The 19,571-nt window shown below is 35.2% G+C and overlaps 1 protein-coding gene across 1 annotated transcript; it reads right to left on the reverse strand.

The window, feature by feature from the left end:
• On the reverse strand, positions 1-16,906 carry PPP1CB (protein phosphatase 1, catalytic subunit, beta isozyme). Its single transcript, XM_005874837.2, has 7 exons — positions 16,775-16,906; positions 14,633-14,863; positions 9,933-10,037; positions 8,130-8,201; positions 6,986-7,137; positions 4,253-4,387; positions 1-1,814 (listed from the first exon to the last, which is right to left on the reverse strand). Exons 1-7 carry the CDS (start codon positions 16,872-16,874, stop codon positions 1,710-1,712), a joined length of 900 nt encoding a protein of 299 aa, XP_005874899.1. The 5' UTR covers positions 16,875-16,906; the 3' UTR covers positions 1-1,709.
• Between the last annotated feature and the right edge of the window lie 2,665 nt (positions 16,907-19,571).

The raw sequence follows: 19,571 nt of genomic DNA on the forward strand, positions 1-19,571 counted from the left end.
TTTATATCAGTTAGACAATTTTACTAAATGAGAAAACTACATTTAAAATGTGCTTTAAAACAAAATGGAATTAGAAAAAAAGACATATGCATTTGAAAGAACGTTGCACTGAGCTGAAAATCAAATCTCTTGCAGTAATACAATACACCAATTCATAAAACGTAAGTTAACAGAATTCTCAATTTAACATTTTTAAAGACAATATTAAGGTCAAGAATTTCACATCTACGGTAGCACACATAAAAGGGCATTATAAATATGATGTCCATCCCTATGAACTTACAAATTTGACAATGCTCAATAAAAGCTTTTAGAATCACATCAAAAGTATCGCACCCAAAAATCACAAATCTGTGTCCTCTAAGTTCTCCTTATAAAATCTTTATGTTCACTTTTCTAGTCTTGCCATTTGTTAATGCTAACCCTTAAAAAGAGAAAGAGAGAAGAGGAAAAGAAATGCTGCAAAAAACCCTTGATCATGTACAGAAATTATTGCTACTATAGTTCACTACAAAGCATGTCTATACAATATCATATGGACTTTGATCATGAAAAATCAGAATAAAACTCTTTAGTGACATAAGCCTTACAATCGTATACAACATTCACATGGCATTAATAGACTGTTAAGCACCCAATACCCATAGTTGACAAAATGTCCCACTGACCAGCATTCATTTAAATATGTCCTTCGTACAGAGAAAGGGAGAGATAGTGTCAGCTTTCCAAGGCTTGTCAAAAAAGGATTCCCATGTTTTATGGATCTAAACACAAAAAAACGACAACAAAAACCCAAAAAACAAAATCGATGCAGGTGAGAGTGTTTCCAGAAAGTTAAGCATGCCAAAAGGTGTTTCGTGCAAATTAAAACCTAAAACAAAGGTACCACATAATCACATTACCAACTAGGTGGGTAATACTATGAACTTTACCTTAAAGTTAAATGAAATGCTACTGCACAATACAGCATCAATCAGTTAAAAATTAGAGTGCACAAATCCATATCTGTGGCAATTTCTGTATGAAGCAAAATATTCACTATCAGCTGTAAAGTTTGCCCAGTCAAACTGTTGATTAAATCACTGGATTGGACAGTTTGCATACTTTTAAAATATCAACCTCTAAAATTCCTTTTCACAGCAACGAAGCATAAGTTTTCTTAGTAAGATTAAACAGGTACATAAGTAAATAAGCAAGAGAAAATAATAGTTGGTGAATGTCTTTAGAGCTCGTCCCACATTTCATTTTTAAAAATGTTCAGGGGAAAAAATTTAAAATATTTGCCATTATTCTAGCAAAAACAAACAAACAAAACAAAACAAGCCCAAAATAATTAAACAACCAAGCAACACTAAAATCACATTACACAGATGGATCATCATGCTTTCATCTGATTTAACGATCACATCTAGTTTAATTGGGATGCTTTTCAACTTTAAAAACTGTGATAAGTGAAGATGTAACTTTAATGGGTAATTTTGAATTTGGTTTTAACTTTGTTGAATATTTTAACAGAGTATACTTATTACAATACAGTGTAGCACATCTTTCTATTAGAAAAAAATTTAAGATCCTTTACCCGTCTCCTTAAGTTAAAGGTGTGACATCATAAAGGGTGTCAAATGGCTGGATGGTTTTACAGTGCACACTTATATATTATGAAGTATGTCCTTAACAAATCTGATGGTTTCTTTCCACAGTTCCTTTCTTCACCTTTTCTTCGGTGGATTAGCTGTTCGTGGTGGAGTGACCGGACGTCCTGAATTCAGTCCACCATACTGGTACTTAGCTTTCTTTTCAGATGGTTTCAATATCTTAAAGTAAACAATTTATTAACAATGTTATTCTTTCAAGTGCAATAAGTTTAAGAAAGTTACTGTTACAACAGTGGGTATTTTTTCTTCTTCTTCAATAAATGGCAGAAATTGTAAAGTGCAATAAAAATGTAGAAAAAACAGCAAATTTCCACAAATATTTCTCACATTTTAAAGAGTTTGCAAACATCTGAATAGTGCAATTATGTAATTCCATCGATAATTTACTAACAAAAGCATGCGTATACGAACCTATCAACTACCATTCCTTGGATTTAAGCAAAAAAATTTTTTCAAATTGGTTTATCTCTGTGGTGAGGAAAATACTCTGGCTTTAAGAAAAGACCTAGGTTCTCACCATAATTCTGCCACTATTTAGAGGGTAACTAGTCACAAACTCTTCACACCTTAATTTTTTTATGTGTTAACAGATCTTTTCATTTAAAAAACAGCTTTGAGGAGGCATCTTGCTCCCCAGCATATGCCATCAGTTTGTCTCAAATAAACTCATAAAAATTCTAAAAATAAAACATCGTAAAACAAACCAGCTTTGTTTTTGTATACAGTGGGTCCTTGGGTTACGTCGGAGATTCTGTTCAAATGGCGCGACATAAAGCGATTTTCGCCGTAAGTCGGAACCCACCTACATAAAGCACCTACGTCACTCACATGGAGCACATACAAAGCAGTAATGAAGTGAAACAGTAGAACAAATTTTTGACCTTTACTTGTGGTAAATACAGTAAATAATAAAAAACATGAAGCACATATGTACATACATCAAAATGACGGAACTTTTTTTTATATAAATAAATGGGAGATGGCAACGTAACCACGAAACGACCTACGTCAAGTCCGACATAACCCGAGGACTGCCTGTATTACATATCATAAAGTTCACCCATTTAAAATATACAAGTCAATGCTTTTTAGTATATGTATTTACAGAGTTGTAGAGCAACGGCTATAATCTAATTTTGTCACCCCAAAAGAAACCTTGTTCCCATCCCTTTTTCACTCCCCTACTCCTCCTCCCCCCTTTAACTCTAAGCAACCACTAATTGACTTTCTCTATTGATTTGTCGTTTCTGGCTCTTTCATATAAATGGAACCTGGTATTTTGTGACTGGTTTCTTTGTTTTTAAGATTTATGTATGTTACAGCATGTATCAGTATTTCATTACCTTTAATTATCAAACAATATGCCATTTTGTTTATTCACTATTTAGCTGATTGACATTTGGGTCATTTTCAACCTTTTGGCTACTATAAATAGTGTTCCTATGCATATGCATATGCATGTAATTGATTACCTATTTTTAATTCTTTTGGGTGTATACCTAGGATTAGAATTGCTGGGTCACACAGAAACTCCATGTTTACTGCACCATTTTACATTTTCACTATCAATGTACATTTTTACTATAGATGTATGAAAGTTCCAATTTCTCTACATCCTCACCAATACTTGTTATTGTCTTATTAAAATTGTATTCATTCTGGTGGATGTAAATAGAGCTTTAAGCTCATTATAAATAGAAAATTTCAATATTTGTACAAAAATGCATACAAAAGGCTTATGAAATATTTCTTAGAACTATTCAGAGCATCATAGTGCCTCACTGAAAAATAATATATTACTTCAACTCCACTATGGTGACTGTTGAAGGATATGGCCTGATTACTACCCTTAAATTATAAGTGATAAGCCAAACATTTACACTTAATTATACTAAGTGTAAATTACACAAACAGTGTAATACAAAAAGAAAGAGGGATGGTCTACATTTAAAAAGTGTATGTATGTTCGGGGATATAAAATAACTTATGCAAAAACAAAGTATCAAAGTTGTTTTGGTCTATGAACAAGAATGATTTTAAATAGCACATTAAAGTTCATCACTTTTAAAATATAAATGTTTCTATATTTATAAATGGGTACTTTAAGATTATCTGGAAAGCTTTTTCTTAGGTAAATATTCTATGTTATTTTCATCTGAGTTTATAAACTCCCAGCCTTTAAAACCCTCAATACTAAGGACCCTGCACTCGCCTGTGCCTTTCCCTTCCCTCAGCTTCCCCGCCCCAGGCACATTACCTTTGCCTTTCTCTCTCCTAAGCTCAATGGGCCCTTCTTTGGCTTCTATTGTTTCCTGAGCCTATCTAGCCCAGCTGGCTCATCTCTACTACCTCTGTAACTTTCTAATTAAACTTTCTCTTCAAAATTTTTTGGGAAAAAAAGGACTAATATAACTTAGGTTCCCTAAAAAACAGAAATCGCTACCGAGCCTATGCTGAGATTCACTTTTTAATAAAACCGATTTTCTACACTGGCTCAAGAAAAGTACACCAGTCTAAAAGAACATTTCTCCTGACAGTATTTTTATTAATTATATTTCCAGTTGTTATAAATTAGTTGTTATAAATTTATATTATACCTGAAATGAACACATCAAAGTTTCATCCACACTCATCATTCCACCAGCATTATCAAATTCACCACAGTAATTTGGGGCTGAAAATAGGGTCACCAATTGTCGTTTAGCAAAAAATTCATATCCATCTTCCACCACCTGTCAAAGAAAATGTCAAAGAAAAAAATATGTAATTCTCAACCATCTAAACTCACTGAGATTAATGTAACAAAGACCTAAAAGAAAGTAAACCCTGTTTGTTTTGAAAGCTTGATTTTTATTCTTAAACTGCCTTAGAATATTTAAATTAGTTTGCTTTTTCTATAATGGTAAAGATTTAGCTTACATGAAATCATAATAAATTAATGACTATTAAGAAGTTTAGAAATCATGCCATTTCCAGGGCTCTCCATATGCTAATATGTAGTGTCTGCAGAGAGCTGAGACCCTAAGCACTTCTTAGATGATGGCATTATAATCCAACTATAGAATCCTTAATTCAGTGAACAATAACCAGACAAGGAAAAACAGATTATCACAACGTTTTTCTTGCTCCACTTTTAAATTTTATGTTAGTATTATGTAGCTACACATAATGCTCTACTAAATTAAACTTAATTTACACAGATCATACTCCTAAAAAATTAGCTTGTTATAGGTTAAAATTTTCATAATTAAATTTTCTTTAATAACTTAACATGATTTTTAGAATTTATTGTCAATTTCTGAGCGAATTAATTTGTTTCTCAGCTCTACAATTTGAGAGGTAGGTAATGATACCTAAACACTTAATATTTATTTATATTGGGCAAGAATACTGTTTGAAGTCTTTTAGGTACCCTTAATTAAGAAACACTTATCCTACAATACTTGCTAAGATAAGAAAGCACCTCCAAAATAATATATGTTTTAAAATAATTTCTTAGTATCAGGTACATGCTCATGATGTAATTATCTCATGGTAGAATTTAGGTATTAACCTTTTCTGTTAAGACCCTGGCCACCTTTCCTACTACAGGCTCAGCAAGGTACTTGGCACTCAGTACATCCTTTTAGTTCTTAGTTTCCTTGTTCACTTGTTCATTCAATCACATATTTACTGAAAGAACAGGATTGTTCCTACAGAAAATATTTGGAGTTTGTGTTATTCCTCATCACAAGTCTCTTAATATTAGAGATAATATGTGTTGTGCCCTCTTATCTAATGCAAGGCTTAAATGAGAAGCCAGTCACCTGTGTTTATCATGTAGAATCACAAAGAGGTAGAAGTAGTCATGTGTCATGGGTGTAAAGCCCTAAAGAAAAGGGAGGTATTGTGGGACAGCATAAACTTAATAAATTTTGCTTTAACAAAAAATAACAAGGAATCTTTAAAAAACATTATATTTACAAATTTCAAATACTTTTAGTACTTTCAAAAAAGTAGTCCAAAAAGGTTTTTCTGGCCCTAGCTGGTTTGGCTCAGTGGATACATCAGCCTGCAGGGTCGGCCTGCAGGGTCCTGGGTTCGATTCCAGTCAAGGGCACATGCCCGGGTTGCGGGCTTGTCCCCCAGTAGGGGGTATGCAGGAGGCAGCTGATCAATGATTCTCTCTCATCATTGATGTTTCTATCTCTCTTTCCCCACCCCTTCCTCTCTGAAGTCAATAAAAATATATCAAAAAAATTAAAAAAAAATGCTTCTGAATGTATTTCATATTAGTTATGTTTTAGAAAACATGAAGCTTTGTTATATTGTTATATATTGTTAAAACAAGCTTTTAATTAATTCCTTTATTCAACAAATACTAAAAGCATGGTGTAATGTGTAAGTTTATAAGGCAGTGAATATTGAAAGATCAACAAGTCACAATCCCCTCCTTAAATAGTGTACAATTTAGTGGTAAAGGACATAAAAAAAGTAAACAAATAAATAAACCTAAATTGTATATTCATTTTATAATGAAAATTCAAATATGTACAAAAGTAAAGTTAGTAATTCCCATTTACTAACCACTGATTTAATAATTATCAGCATTTTGCTACATTTTTTTCATTTAGCCCTCCTTTTTTCCTGTGTTTTGTTTTTAAAAAAAATGTATTTTGATTGATTTCAGAGAGGAAGGAAGTGGGAAAGACAGAAACATCAATGATGAGAGAGAATCATTGATCAGCTGCCTTCTGCACGCCCCACATTGGGGATCGAGCCCGCAACCCGGGCATGTGCCCTGACCGGAATTGAACTGTGATTGCCTGGTTCATAGGTCGATGCTCAACCACGGAGCCACACTGGCCAGGCTCTGCTGATGTGTTTTAAAGCAACATTTCTGATATGGACATCCTTCTTATATAACAATGACATATCATCACAGCTAAAGCAATTAACAACTATTACTGGATTTCTAATACCCCGTCTGTAATCAAATTTCCTCAACTTTCTCAAAAATGTCTTTTTATAGCGTAGTTGGCTCTTATCAAAATCCCCACAATTCATTTGGTTATTATCTATAATATGTAGATATCGTATTAAAATGGGATCAAATCTTTCTAGAAAGTTTCAGACAAACACTGAAAAATTTATTAGAATTGCAGAATAACTGCAAAAATATATTATTTTGAAACATTTCCTCTTAAAGTGTAAGAAAGGGTTAACAAATCATTAGACTGTTAATTGTGAATACAAGGTACAGGCTTCACCTCTCAGTTTCCTCAAAAATAAAAGTAGACTTGTGTGAAGTTAATAAATATTAAAATATACAAAAGTTTTATATTTCATACCTGATGAGCTCGACAAATTAAGTCTAAATCATGACGATTTAGAAATTTACTGACTACATCAGCTCCAAAAGTGAAGGAAACACCACGATCATTTTCTCCCCAGCCTTGCACATCCTTATCTGGGTCAGACCATAGCAAATCACAGAGCAAACCTTTAAAGAATAAAAACAGCAATGAATAAAGCAAAACAAAGTTTATAAAGTATACCTTCATCACCTTTCTTCTCCTGTCCCTTTACCTTACCCTTTAATAAACAGTAACAATTTCTTGCCCCTGGTATCCCAGTTTATAAAACTTAGCCATTCTTTATTAAAGCCCCTTACAAATATAATCATCCCTGGTTTCTTAAGGTAGTACTTTCCACCTTTTCCACCTAGAGGATATATGTGTATGGCTCACTCTAAGAATACACACAATATATGGAAAAGGCTGTTCATCTTTTGTATGTGGTTTCTCCATATTGATAACCAAGTAACACACAGCATTTCCTGAATAGTTCATCCTTTCCTTACAGAGCTACCTACATGGTCTATTTCTGGGTGCCACAGTCTACTCCACTGATCAATTTTACTTATCCCTGAGCCAACAACACACTAGAGCTTTTAAATAAATCTATATTTGGTAGGGTTCTATTACTTATTACATAAACCAATTCTGCTTCCACTAAATATAATTCAAATATGCCAATCCTATATAATAAAAGCCTAATATGCTAAGTATCCAGTTGTCTGTTCAACCAATCAAAGCATAATATGCTAATGATATGCTAAGGCCACTCAACGGCTCGCTATGCTGTGCACTGACTACCAGGGGGCAGACGCTCCGACCGGTAGGTTAGCTTGCTGCTGGGGTCCAGCCAATCGGGACTGAGTGAGACTGGCCAGACACACCCTGGAGCCCCCCTGCAGTCCCTCCCTGGTTGGCCAACCTCCCACATCTCCCTAGCCCCTATCATGCACTGGTGGGATCCCTCGGCCTGGCCAGCGCCCTCTCGCAATCCAGGACCCCTCAGGGGATGTCGGAGAGCCAGTTTCAGCCTGATCCCCGCAAGCCAGGCCGAGGGACCCCACTGGTGCACGAATTTGTGCACCGGGCCCTCTACTATTTTACATAAAATGATTAAGCAAACGTCTCTATACATAACCTGTATCAGGAACATCAGTGGGTCTCATAATTCTCCGAATCTGCTCCATAGATTGCAGGTCTGGTGACAGTCCTATAAATAAAAACATGAATCAATAGTACTGACATCTAAAATAATTTCACCCAAACAAAAAAATATTTAATTAAATAGATTCACTATGTGAAATTAAAGACATTTAAAGTGTTCCTTTTAATATTTTGTTATTAAATAGAATCCCATTTTGATACAACAGAACATTATAATTAGCTTCTCCACTTTCTCTACCAGGGCATGAAGTTACCTTTCATTTCAAAAAATTTCCCAAGGAAAGAAATCCTACCACTCTTCTTTCTTTACAACCATTCTCTGTCCTTCATAGGAACATACTCAATTCCAATCTTTCCAACCATTTTGCCACTTATCACCTACTCTTAAACATACCTCTAAGTTAAAGTGCCCCACTCTGTCCCATTAGACCTTCCTATAATCCACTCCAACATGCTCATTATCTTCACAAAAGCATAATTGTTGAACAGAATGATAAACATGAAAATACTTTGTAATCTTTCAAGTAGTACATAGGTAACAGCCAGTATTTTTCTTTGGTAGACAATCTAAGCATCATCACAAAGAATGAACCTAAATATTCATACTCCATTCTGCTTGCTACACTTCTATTCTTAGCTATGCTAATGTGCAAGAGCTACAATTTCTTAAATGTTTAGTATCTATTGTAAAATGTTTCAATTAATACAGTGAATTATGTACCATTAGAGATTAACTACTTATTTTCTCAGGCCTAGAAAAGTGCATCTATCTTTTTAGCATTGTCTTAATTTTTACCACATATTGATAGAAAACTAATTTTCTTACAGTTTTTCATTAAATTACTTCCCTGTATAAAAACCCAATATGGCTATCAAACCATTCAATAAACTCCTTTGCTCAGTATTCAAATCTCTATAATCTGATCCCATCCATCATTCCCCAACATGTACTTGACATTCTAGACAGGCCAGTCCTCACTCATTTCTTGAACTAAACATAAAGATTGTCTTTGTTTCCACCTCTCCAAAATCTGTCTCCATAAACTTTTACCCAACAATTCTCTCCTTTTCCTGACTTCTCATAATTACTGTCTCTATAAATACTTTGACATAATTAAATTTCTTTCATTACTCAATATCTGTTTTGAAAGTATACATTTTATCAATAGATTTTTAAATTCCTCAAGATAGCCAACTCATACATTGGTGCCATAACTATATATATATCTCTTTCTATATATCTATATCTATATATTTTCATGGCATGTAGCCAAATGCTAGAAATATATTAGTTTTTCAAATAAACTTTCAAAAATCAAGCTTATTTAAACAAGTCATACAGAGTAACATTCTACCAAAAATTATTTTTAGGACTAAAGCAGACATATTACATAAAGCCTAGAACTCTTGGCATATGGGAATATTAAATTATGTTTGGATTCTGATAAAAGGCATTAATAAAGGCAGGAAAACAACGATCCTCTTATTTTTACAGATAGTACGGGCATCTTCCTGTTACAAATGAGGCAAAAGGAAGATATTTTTAAAAACAAAACTATGGTTATCCTCCTACGTGAAATTCTTTAAAGATAAATACTAAATTTTTATTTTCATTATGTATAAATATCATAAATTTCTAGGTAATAGAAGAGATTTTAGCCATATTTAAACAGTTTTAATCACTTGAGTTTTCACAAAAGCACTGCTTAAATATTACAGGTCTTTTCTAAATAATAGAAGAATAAGAAAAACCCATTAGGTAAATTTAGTAGTCTACCTCCATGACAACAGAAGATCTTCTCATCCACAATGGCGGCTATAGGCAGACAGTTGAAACAATCAGTGAAGGTCTTCCACAACTTAATATTAAACCTTCGTTTGCCTACAAAAAGACCAAGCGAATAGAACGAATACATTTACAACTGTTCTCATTAGTTATCTCACAGCCACAGGATTATGAATGATTTCAATTTTCTTTGATTATCTAGCACTGTTTTCTTCTATAATGAACAAGTGCTACTTTTATATTTTAAAAATGGTAATACATTTAAAAAACATTTACACACCTTCAGTAAAGTTACAAAGACTTCAAAGATTGTCTTAGGTGTTCTATGAAACAAATACATCGAACACTTGTCTTCTAAGATCACTGTAACATAGCAACTTTCAAAGAGTCTAATAGACTATTAGTTTATTTTTTCCATTCAATATGTATACTAGTTACATATCTAGCCAAATAAATAAGCAGAAGCAAAAGGGGTGCCTCTGGACATTGTCCATTTTAACTCTAATGCACTGAGCAACACAGCATAAATTTATTACCAAGAAAGGAGAATTTCCAAGTGCTTAACTGGTATTCACTTTTGAATGAATTACAACTTGGCACTATAGCAAGTATAAACAGAGACAGAGGCCAAAATTTTCCTTTAGTCTAGCATAAAAAGCTACAACAAAGACAATCTTCAGTGTATGTTCACCTTTTTAGTGTTACTCAATTTTTCTGAATTTGGCAATAAGTTGCAATAACCCAGGGAAGAGATGAAAGACTCAAGCACTAATTTCCTATGCTTTTTTGCCTTAACCTGTCTCTCAATGGTAAGTCTAACTCAAAGCACTGCTTGTAAGCTGTTCTCACATACATTATTTCATTTGATATAATTTCTATCCTGAGGATATTCAAGCCTGTATTTTATCTTTTAAGAATATACCTTTATTTCTGATGTAGCTTTAGAAAAGTGGTTATAGTCTAATATACTACAACCCACTTTCTGTCTGCTGGTCTGATTAAACAATTGAAACCACATATTACACCTCAGAAATAAAAATCTATAATAATAAAAGTTTAATATGCTAGTTAGACCGGACCTCCTTCAGGACGAAGTCGGGGCTGCCAGGGAACCCCGGGTCCCAGGTGCCTGCGGCAGCCAGAGGGAAGCCCGGGTCCTGGGTGCCAGAGGGAAGCCGGTGATGGTAGCCAGGGGAAGGAAGGCCTAATCTTGCATGAATTTCTTGCATTGGGCCTCTAGTAAAATGCAAGATTAGAATGTAAGCTCCATGAAAATAGTGATTAGAATACCTTACAATATCATCCTTGATAATACAACAGTACAAAAGAACCAGTCTTAAAAGAAAGAAAAAAGGAGATATTGCCCAACAAAACTATTATTAGTAAAACCACTTTGGCAATCATTGTAACACTAGAGGCCCAGTGCACAGATTTGTGCACTGGTGGGGACCCTTGGCCTGGCCTTTGGGGATGGGGCTGAAACCAGCTCTCCGACATCCCCTGAGGGATCCCGGATTTCGAGAGGGCAGTTCTCGGGTGACGCAACCCGGAATCCGGCTCCCTCCTCTCTTGATTCCAGTGCATCACCTGAGAACTGCAGCTGCCAAGTCACCACAGCTCAGCAGCTCGTGTTGAGGTCTGCCCCCGATGGTTAGTGCACATCATAGCTACTGGTCAAACGTCGGCCAGTCGCTTAGGCTTTTATATATATAGATTATCTGGTGAAGTTAAAGATATGCCTATACTTGGCCTGGCAATTCCATTACCAGGTGTTCATCTTAAGAAACGGTACTTGATGCTGCTGCCAAATCCTGAAACATTTTTGAGGGTCATAGTGATTTGGCAGTGAAATCAGTTGCTTTTTGGCTTTCTCCACTGAGGATTCAACCTTCTCTCATTTGCTAAGTAGTCACTCCAAGTTTTACTTTCTGTTTTTTCTTTTACTTGCAAGCTTATGCATTAAAATTCCCTTTCCTATTGTTTTAGGAGAGTTACAGAAAGAGTTAAAGTAGGTGTGTGTTTAATCAACAGTTTTTATTTGGAAGTTCCATACTTTTTTCATTATATATCAAGCTCTTACACACTGTTCTCAATGACTAACCTTTCTCCCTATTGTACATTTGTCATTTCTTCTACTGGAGTCTAAACCATCCAATTTTGATGTTGAAAGATTGCAATATTTATCACAAGATGGTTAATAATCATGAGGGAATTGGAATAATACTTTTTAAGGGTAATTTTTTAAGTTTTCTTTTTTCTTATGTCCTAATAATATACTTGTTAGCTGAATGGTCCTTTTGACCATTCAGTGGCTTGTGAAGAAAGAGAGAGAGTTAATACACCATTTAATACCCTGTTCATGCTTGATATACCTGCCAATTTTGGGAAGACAAATAAGGGTATAGATGATTGAATGAATAGCTGGTAAACTATATATTTGAGGCCAGTTTTCAACTGGTTAGATACTTGGGATTTAGAATTTAGGTGAATTAGTTATGAACAGTCCTTACAGTTTTATATCATTCCTCAAAGGCCCAAAGTATTGATTATAGCAACTATATCTCTAGGGCATCTCCACACTATGGATTAGGGAAGGGGAGCATGTTCAGATCCAAGCTATCTTTAGAAATGCAGCACAGCAAGAGGCTGACTGACTGGAATTCTAATATTGTAGCAATTCCAAATTGCCAGATTCTTAAAGGAGTTACCTGAGAAAACTTGACAAGCCAACAAATTCACATCAGTATTTACTTTGATGATGCGTAAAAGGTAGTAAAGTTATATTAGAGACTAGAGACTCAGTGAACGAAATTTGTGCACGGGTAGGGTCCCTAGGCCTGGCCGGCTGGCAATCAGGGTCAATCGGGGCCTTCCGGCTGCTGGCTGGGGCCTTCCTTCGTTCCGCGCTGCCCCCTGGTGGTCAGCGCACATCATAGCGAGCAATCAAACTCCCAAGGGGACACTTTGCATATTATTAGCCTGTGTGTGTAGCAGACTAGATCGAATCTGAGCCTTTTAAACATAATTTATATTTTAGAAAAAGGAAAAAATACATATTCGTGGTTGAAGTTCATAACATATAATTTGGGATGTATATTTTAAATTCAAACAGCGAGTTCTAATTTTTAAATGTATTCTTTTGTATTTGGTATTACCTTGCTGCAGAAGACCAAAGAAATACCAAGCACGCTTCCTAGAAAAAGGGAGGGATCCCGTTTATTAACACTAGCGGACTCCGGGAATAATTTCCAAATCAGAGTGAAGAAACACGCAGAGGGCTTCACTTTTTATAACCTTCTGAGGTCTTTGTCTTGCAGATATGGTTCTGCCCCCTTTCGTGGGCTTACGAGAAGGCCCCCAGGTGTTGGGGATCCCCAGGCCATATCCGATGATCTGTCCTGGGGCCAGCGATAACAACCTCCCCCCTCCCCCCATAACATATAATTAAGTAAATGTTGAATCAGTTTATATCCCTACCACTAATGGCTGAGAGTACCTTTTTCTGTATCTTGGTCAACACCAGGAATTAAGTCTTTGTCAAGTTGATAGGTGAAAAACAGTATCAATTTAATTTGTTTATTTAATAGACTGAAGATTTTTTTCTATATTTTTTCCCACTTGTATTTCTTCTTTTGTGACATGCCTATTCATATGTTTTGTTGATTTTTTAAATTAATTTGTAAAAGCTTTTTGTATTTAAGGATACTAACCTTTTGTCTACAACACATTACCCAGGTTTTTTCCCCCTAGTTTATTTTTTACTTAAGGAATCTTTTCAGTGATTGTTTAAAAGTTTTACATTATGTACTCTGATCTTACAACTGAGATCATCTGTCTTGTGCACTGCTGCATTCCCAGTGTATAGAATAGTGCCAGACATATAACACTTCCTTAAGCCTTTGTCAAATAATAATATGAACTAAAGAGATAGGAGTTTAAATAGGACTCTACCATATTTAAGGATACAGAAAAAAAGCAAAAATAGATTCTAATAGAGAACTCAGCACTGAAAAACAATAAATTTAATTTGAAAATTATTGTAATTGGTTCTAAATTGTAATTAACCAAATATATGTTTACTTTGAAATGCTAGAAAAAAACAAAAGACCAATTCAAATGTAATGGGATAGTTCAGTAATGACACTTGGAAGCAGTACTGCACAACAGCAAATCAGTGATTTCTTACTGCCAAAAAAGTACAACAAAATAAGGAAAGAATATTCAGTATCTTTATCTCTCTAGTTTATAGATATAGACTAACATCCTAAAAGAAACTTGAACTTTTAAAATAATTTCAGAGTGTCTCAATATTTCTTTGACAAAGAGCCAGTAAGATTTTGTCATATCACAAGAATGCTGAGAGCTAAAACCTTAATGGACACTAGAAAACCAGAAGCTACTGTCTGTAGTAACCTCTATTCCACTTGGATATTTTACTATGTAAGCTAATTACAAAAGGTCCTTTAAGCCAAACAAGCTGCAGTCAACCTGAAAGAGATCCCAAGGAACCAACTTAATTAGTAACATTTCCCAGTTTCAGGTTCCTCTTCCATGAAAGGCTCTCTTCTTGGGCTTATGCTTAAATGTATCATATTTTTTTAAAAAACTCTAAATTGAAAGAACTTTTTTAAAGTAGAAAATTATTAGGGACTTTTTCCATTAATAAAAAATAGGTTTTTATTTTTACTTACATTCATCATAGAATCCATAAATACGATTGATACTAGCACACTCATGGTTTCCTCTCAAGAGAAAGAAGTTCTCTGGATATTTGATTTTATAAGCCAATAGCAAACAAATGGTTTCCAAAGACTGCTTTCCTCTGTCCACATAATCTCCTAAGAAAAGATAGTTGGCTTCTGGTGGAAAGCCTCCATATTCAAATAATCGCAGTAAATCTGTATACTGTCCATGAATATCTCCTAAAAAGAGAAAAGGTCAGCTTTAGAAAATTTGGTTACTGTTGTACAATCACCTTCTATGAAATGATTCCACGTGTTTACTCCCTTGTGTAATCCTCTCCCCTTGAATGTGAGCTGTAGTGTCTTGCTTCAAATAAAGAGGATATAGCAAAAGTAAGAGGGGCTGTCACATCTGAGATTGTTACAAAAGATTGTGACTTCCATCTTGCTTGTACTCTCTTGCTTTCTCTCACTCTTGATGAAGCCAGCTGCCTTCTGGGAAAGCACACATGGCAAAGAACAGAAGGAGGCCTTTGGCCACCTGCTTATTGAGAACAGAGGCCCTCAATCCATTAGCACATAAGGAACTGAATCCTTTCCCAGTTGAACCTCGAAATGACCACAGCCCCACATGACACCTTGACTAGTCTTGTGAGAGCCCTAGAACCAGAGGGCCCGGGTAGGCTGGGTCCAAAATCCCGACTCACAAAAACTGTGAGGTGATAAATTAATGTTGTTTTAAGCAATAAGGTTTTGGGGTGATCTGTTATACAACAATAGAGAACTAATACAGTTAATCTTATTATCTGGTAGTTTAACTTAGGTCCTATTGTTATACCAAATAGCAAGACAAATAGCGAGAACTTAGAAATAGTAGATCACTAAGAAACATGCAAAATAAATTCTTTTTAAAATCCTCACCCAAGAATACATTTTTCATTGATTCTAGAGAGAGAGAAAGGAAGGGAGAGGGAGAAAGAGAGAGAGAAACCTTGATTGGTTGCCTCCCATATGCACCCCAAATGGCGATGGAACCCCCAACGCTTCAGTGCATGGGACAACACTCCAACTAATTGAGCCAGACTGGCCAGGGCCAGATAAATTTCTGCATATAGCAAATAATCCTTGATTGAGCAAAAACATATGGTTAAGTTCATAAACACTATGTCTTAATCACTAATAGCCACTACCAAGAAAAACTGCATTACTAAACCAAAAGCCAGCACAATACATTATTTATACCACTTCCTGCTATTAGATGAACTATGAACTATGGAAAAATGTTATTACTCCATTTAAGGTCTTAAGTTTTTGCTTTCGGCCAAAAGCCATTATAAGACTTAAAAGAACAAACTGTAAAGTTACATAATTTTCAAAATAAGTCAAAATGATCACAACAAAGCTAGAATACCATGAACATTGCCATATTGACACTAATTCTGTACCTTTTTTTTTTAACTTGTGCACCAACATGCCTATTTCACCACTTCCTTAACATTAATCAGTTTTGGTATTTTTTTCAATCTGATTATCATTCAGGATTTGATTTTGAATTGCATTTCCCTGACTACTAGTGAGATTGAGGATCTTACATTTATTGGCCATCTGAATTTCTTCTAAGGTCTGACTCTTTTTATTTTTTTGACTGTATAGCTTTTTCTTATTTATCTATAAGAAATCTTTTATATAGTGTGAACAGTGATCTTTTTATCTGTTGTATATGTAGCTAATATTTTGTCTGTAACTTGTCATTTCATGAAAGTTTCAATTTTTAAAATATATATATATTTTTATTGACTTCAGAGAGGAAGGGAGAGAGAGAGAAACGTCAGTGATGAGAGAGAATCATTGATCGGTTGCCTCCTGCACTTGGGTCCCCACTGGGGACCAAGTCCGCAACCCGAGCACATGCCCCTGACCGGAATCGAACCTGGGACCCTTCGGTCTGCAGGCCAACACTCTATCTACTGAGCCAAACCAGTCAGGGCAAAAGTTTCAATTTTTATAGAATTTTATAAGAGAAAACCTATTAGTCTTCTCTTTTATACAAAAACTTTAAAATGCTTTCCCTAGATCATCATCTTCAATGTAAATATGGGAGAAAGACTTAGATTCAAAAGAGATTGTTTCCAGCTTTACCCATTTACTTACCACAAATTTTCAGCGGTGCTTCCAATTCCAAAAGAATAGGCTGACTGAGAAAGATCTCCCGAGACTTGATACATAAGCCCCGAACTTCTGCTTCAGTCATCTGCACAATCTTTCCTGGACGACATCCTCGTACTGATAAACAATGAATAAATGGTCAGTTTTCTAAAATTTATCCACAAAATAATATTTTGACAGGCAGCAAACTATCAGAAAATCTGTTATGTACTATGACTAACAGTAAGGTTATATTCTATGATCTTTTGCTTCTATCTCCATTCTTGTTAGTTCTTGATGCTCCAGCAAGTTGCTACCATGGAAATGCAGCCCTCTTTGCTCTGCAATGGCTAACTTGAGGCCTCACAGCCCTAAAATGTTTCCGGGACAGCACCTGTTGAGTGTCTGGCCTATTCTCTCAGCAAAGTCTTGCATTTAATAATAAAATGCCAAAATAGCATCATTAAGAAGCTGTGGCTATGAAGAAAGGAAGATTAGGAAAAGCAGCTGTCAAGTGATTTAGCTCCACACACTTCTTGGAATATTATCAGCAGTTCCAAGAATTTTATCAACTATCACTTTATTTTCCGATCAAAACAAAACAGATTTTCAAAGTTGCCAGATATTTAATAAATTTCAATGCATTATTATATTTATAACAGGGTATTATATTAAAAATTCTATAAGCTAGTTAAATGAAGAAAAACACTTTTTTCACATGAATGAGAAAATAAAATTCATTAATAATATGGTTTCCAGTAACTTCTGAGATGGAGTGGGGAGAAATGGTGCACGGGAGTTCCTTATTTGCCCTAATGTATTGAGCTTGTAATAATTTCATTACCTTCTTCACTCACTTTCTCTTTAACCTCTAAATATACTGCTAGCTCCCATTCAATCTTAACTGAGAAGACATTTAAATAAGGAAAGCATAGGTTATGTCTTTATATACCCCTACTATTCTCCATTTACAATTAAGTCCACACATTTTTAAAAAATATTTTTATTGTTTTCAGAGAGGAAGGGAGAGGGAGAGAAAGCTAGAAACATCAACAATGAGAGAGAATTATTGATCGGTTGCCTCCTGCACATCCCACACTGGGATCGAGCCCACAGCACAGGCATGTGCTCTGATCGGGACTTAAACCATGACCTCCTGGTTCATAGGTTTATGCTCAACCACTGACCCATGCCAGCAGACTAAATTTTATCTTTCAATAACCACCTGCTACTTTCTCCAGCAAGTTCTTATCAACACCTACCTTCTCTAAAATAGAAAGGATGCCAAGAAAAAAAGAACTAATTCTACTATCTATCATGTCTGCCCCATCTTTAACATTTTAATTCCAATGGGTTCTACCCTAATTCCACACCCAATAAAGATTCACTCAAGGATACATACGAATCAACAGCAAAGTGCATTTAAATCCAGGTTTCCTATATTGCCTAAATTTTTCTGTATGATAAATGTCAATTAATTTCAATATACATGGTGTAGCAAAAGCAGTTTACAATTACTTGTGTGGAAAATAATACAATAATTAATAAGTAATAATACAAGATAACCTATAACCAAGATTACTCTATCCAGCAAAGTTATCATTCAGAATCAAAGGACATATAGAGCTTCCCAGACAAGAGAAAGCTAAAAGGAGTTCACCACCACCAAACCAATATTATATGAAATGTTATAGGGCCTTCTTTAAAGGGGGGGGGGGGGGGGGGAGTAAAGTATGAACAATAAAATGGCAATAAATACATATCTAAAAAACAAATAAGCAGAATAAAAAAAATACAAGAATAAACTCTGGTTTGTGTACTCACAACTATAAACCTACTTTTGCCCCAGCCTGTATTTTGCACATAAGTCTACCTTTAGCCAAAAAAGAAAAAATGCATAATTTTTACAATTGGCTAAAATGTGGAATTTTAGTTTTAAGTGAAAGAATTAGGCAGTTGCCATAATTTCAATGCACTTGAAGTCTGTCTGATAGGAAAAATTAATGTAGTTTCAGAGCCCACAGGTGGCCTTCAGGAGCCCTGTATAATAAACACAAATGTATATAAGATTGTGTATGTACATGAACATATATATTTTTCTGACAAGACCCCTGGCTTTCATGAATTTTCAAAGGGGTCTATGAATCATCTTAAAAAATCATTCCAAGTACACTGATAAGCTGATAATGATAAAAGGGTAAAGAAGGAAAGTAACTACCCTGGCCAGTGTGACTCAGTTGCTTGAGCATCTGCACATGTGCAGAAAGGTTGCGGGTTTGATTCCCAGTCACAGCACATACCCAGGTTTCAGGTTCAATCCCCGGTGTGGATATGCACAGGAAGCAACCAATCGCTGTTTCTCTTTCTCTCACATCGCTGTAACACACATAGGTGAGGGCTAAACAATTCAGGAGTACAGGAAGGAGTGCCCTAGCCCTAAGGTTCTCAAAGTGTGACTCCTTTTTCATTGTGTTGACATCTGCACCATGTAAAAGCAATGGTTGTTAAAACTGCTGGTACCCAGCACAAACCAAATCAGTGCTAACTGTACTATTGTAGTCACTAGTGTGTTTACTGCCATGCACTTTTAGTAAACATAAAAAAGCCCAGCTTCACTTAAGAATGCCCTTAATGAGGCAGTAAAAACAATTTTATTACATCTCCACCACTGAGTATACATCTTTTTCATATTCAGTATGATGAAAGGGGAAAGGGGAAGTAGCCGTAAAGCATTTCTGCTGCATACCAAAGTACAATAGCTGTCTCCAAGAAAAGCACTCATGTGACTATCTTAGTTTGAAGC

This window comes from Myotis brandtii, unplaced genomic scaffold (assembly GCF_000412655.1).
Source record: "Myotis brandtii unplaced genomic scaffold, ASM41265v1 scaffold454, whole genome shotgun sequence".
Lineage (NCBI taxonomy): Eukaryota > Metazoa > Chordata > Mammalia > Chiroptera > Vespertilionidae > Myotis > Myotis brandtii.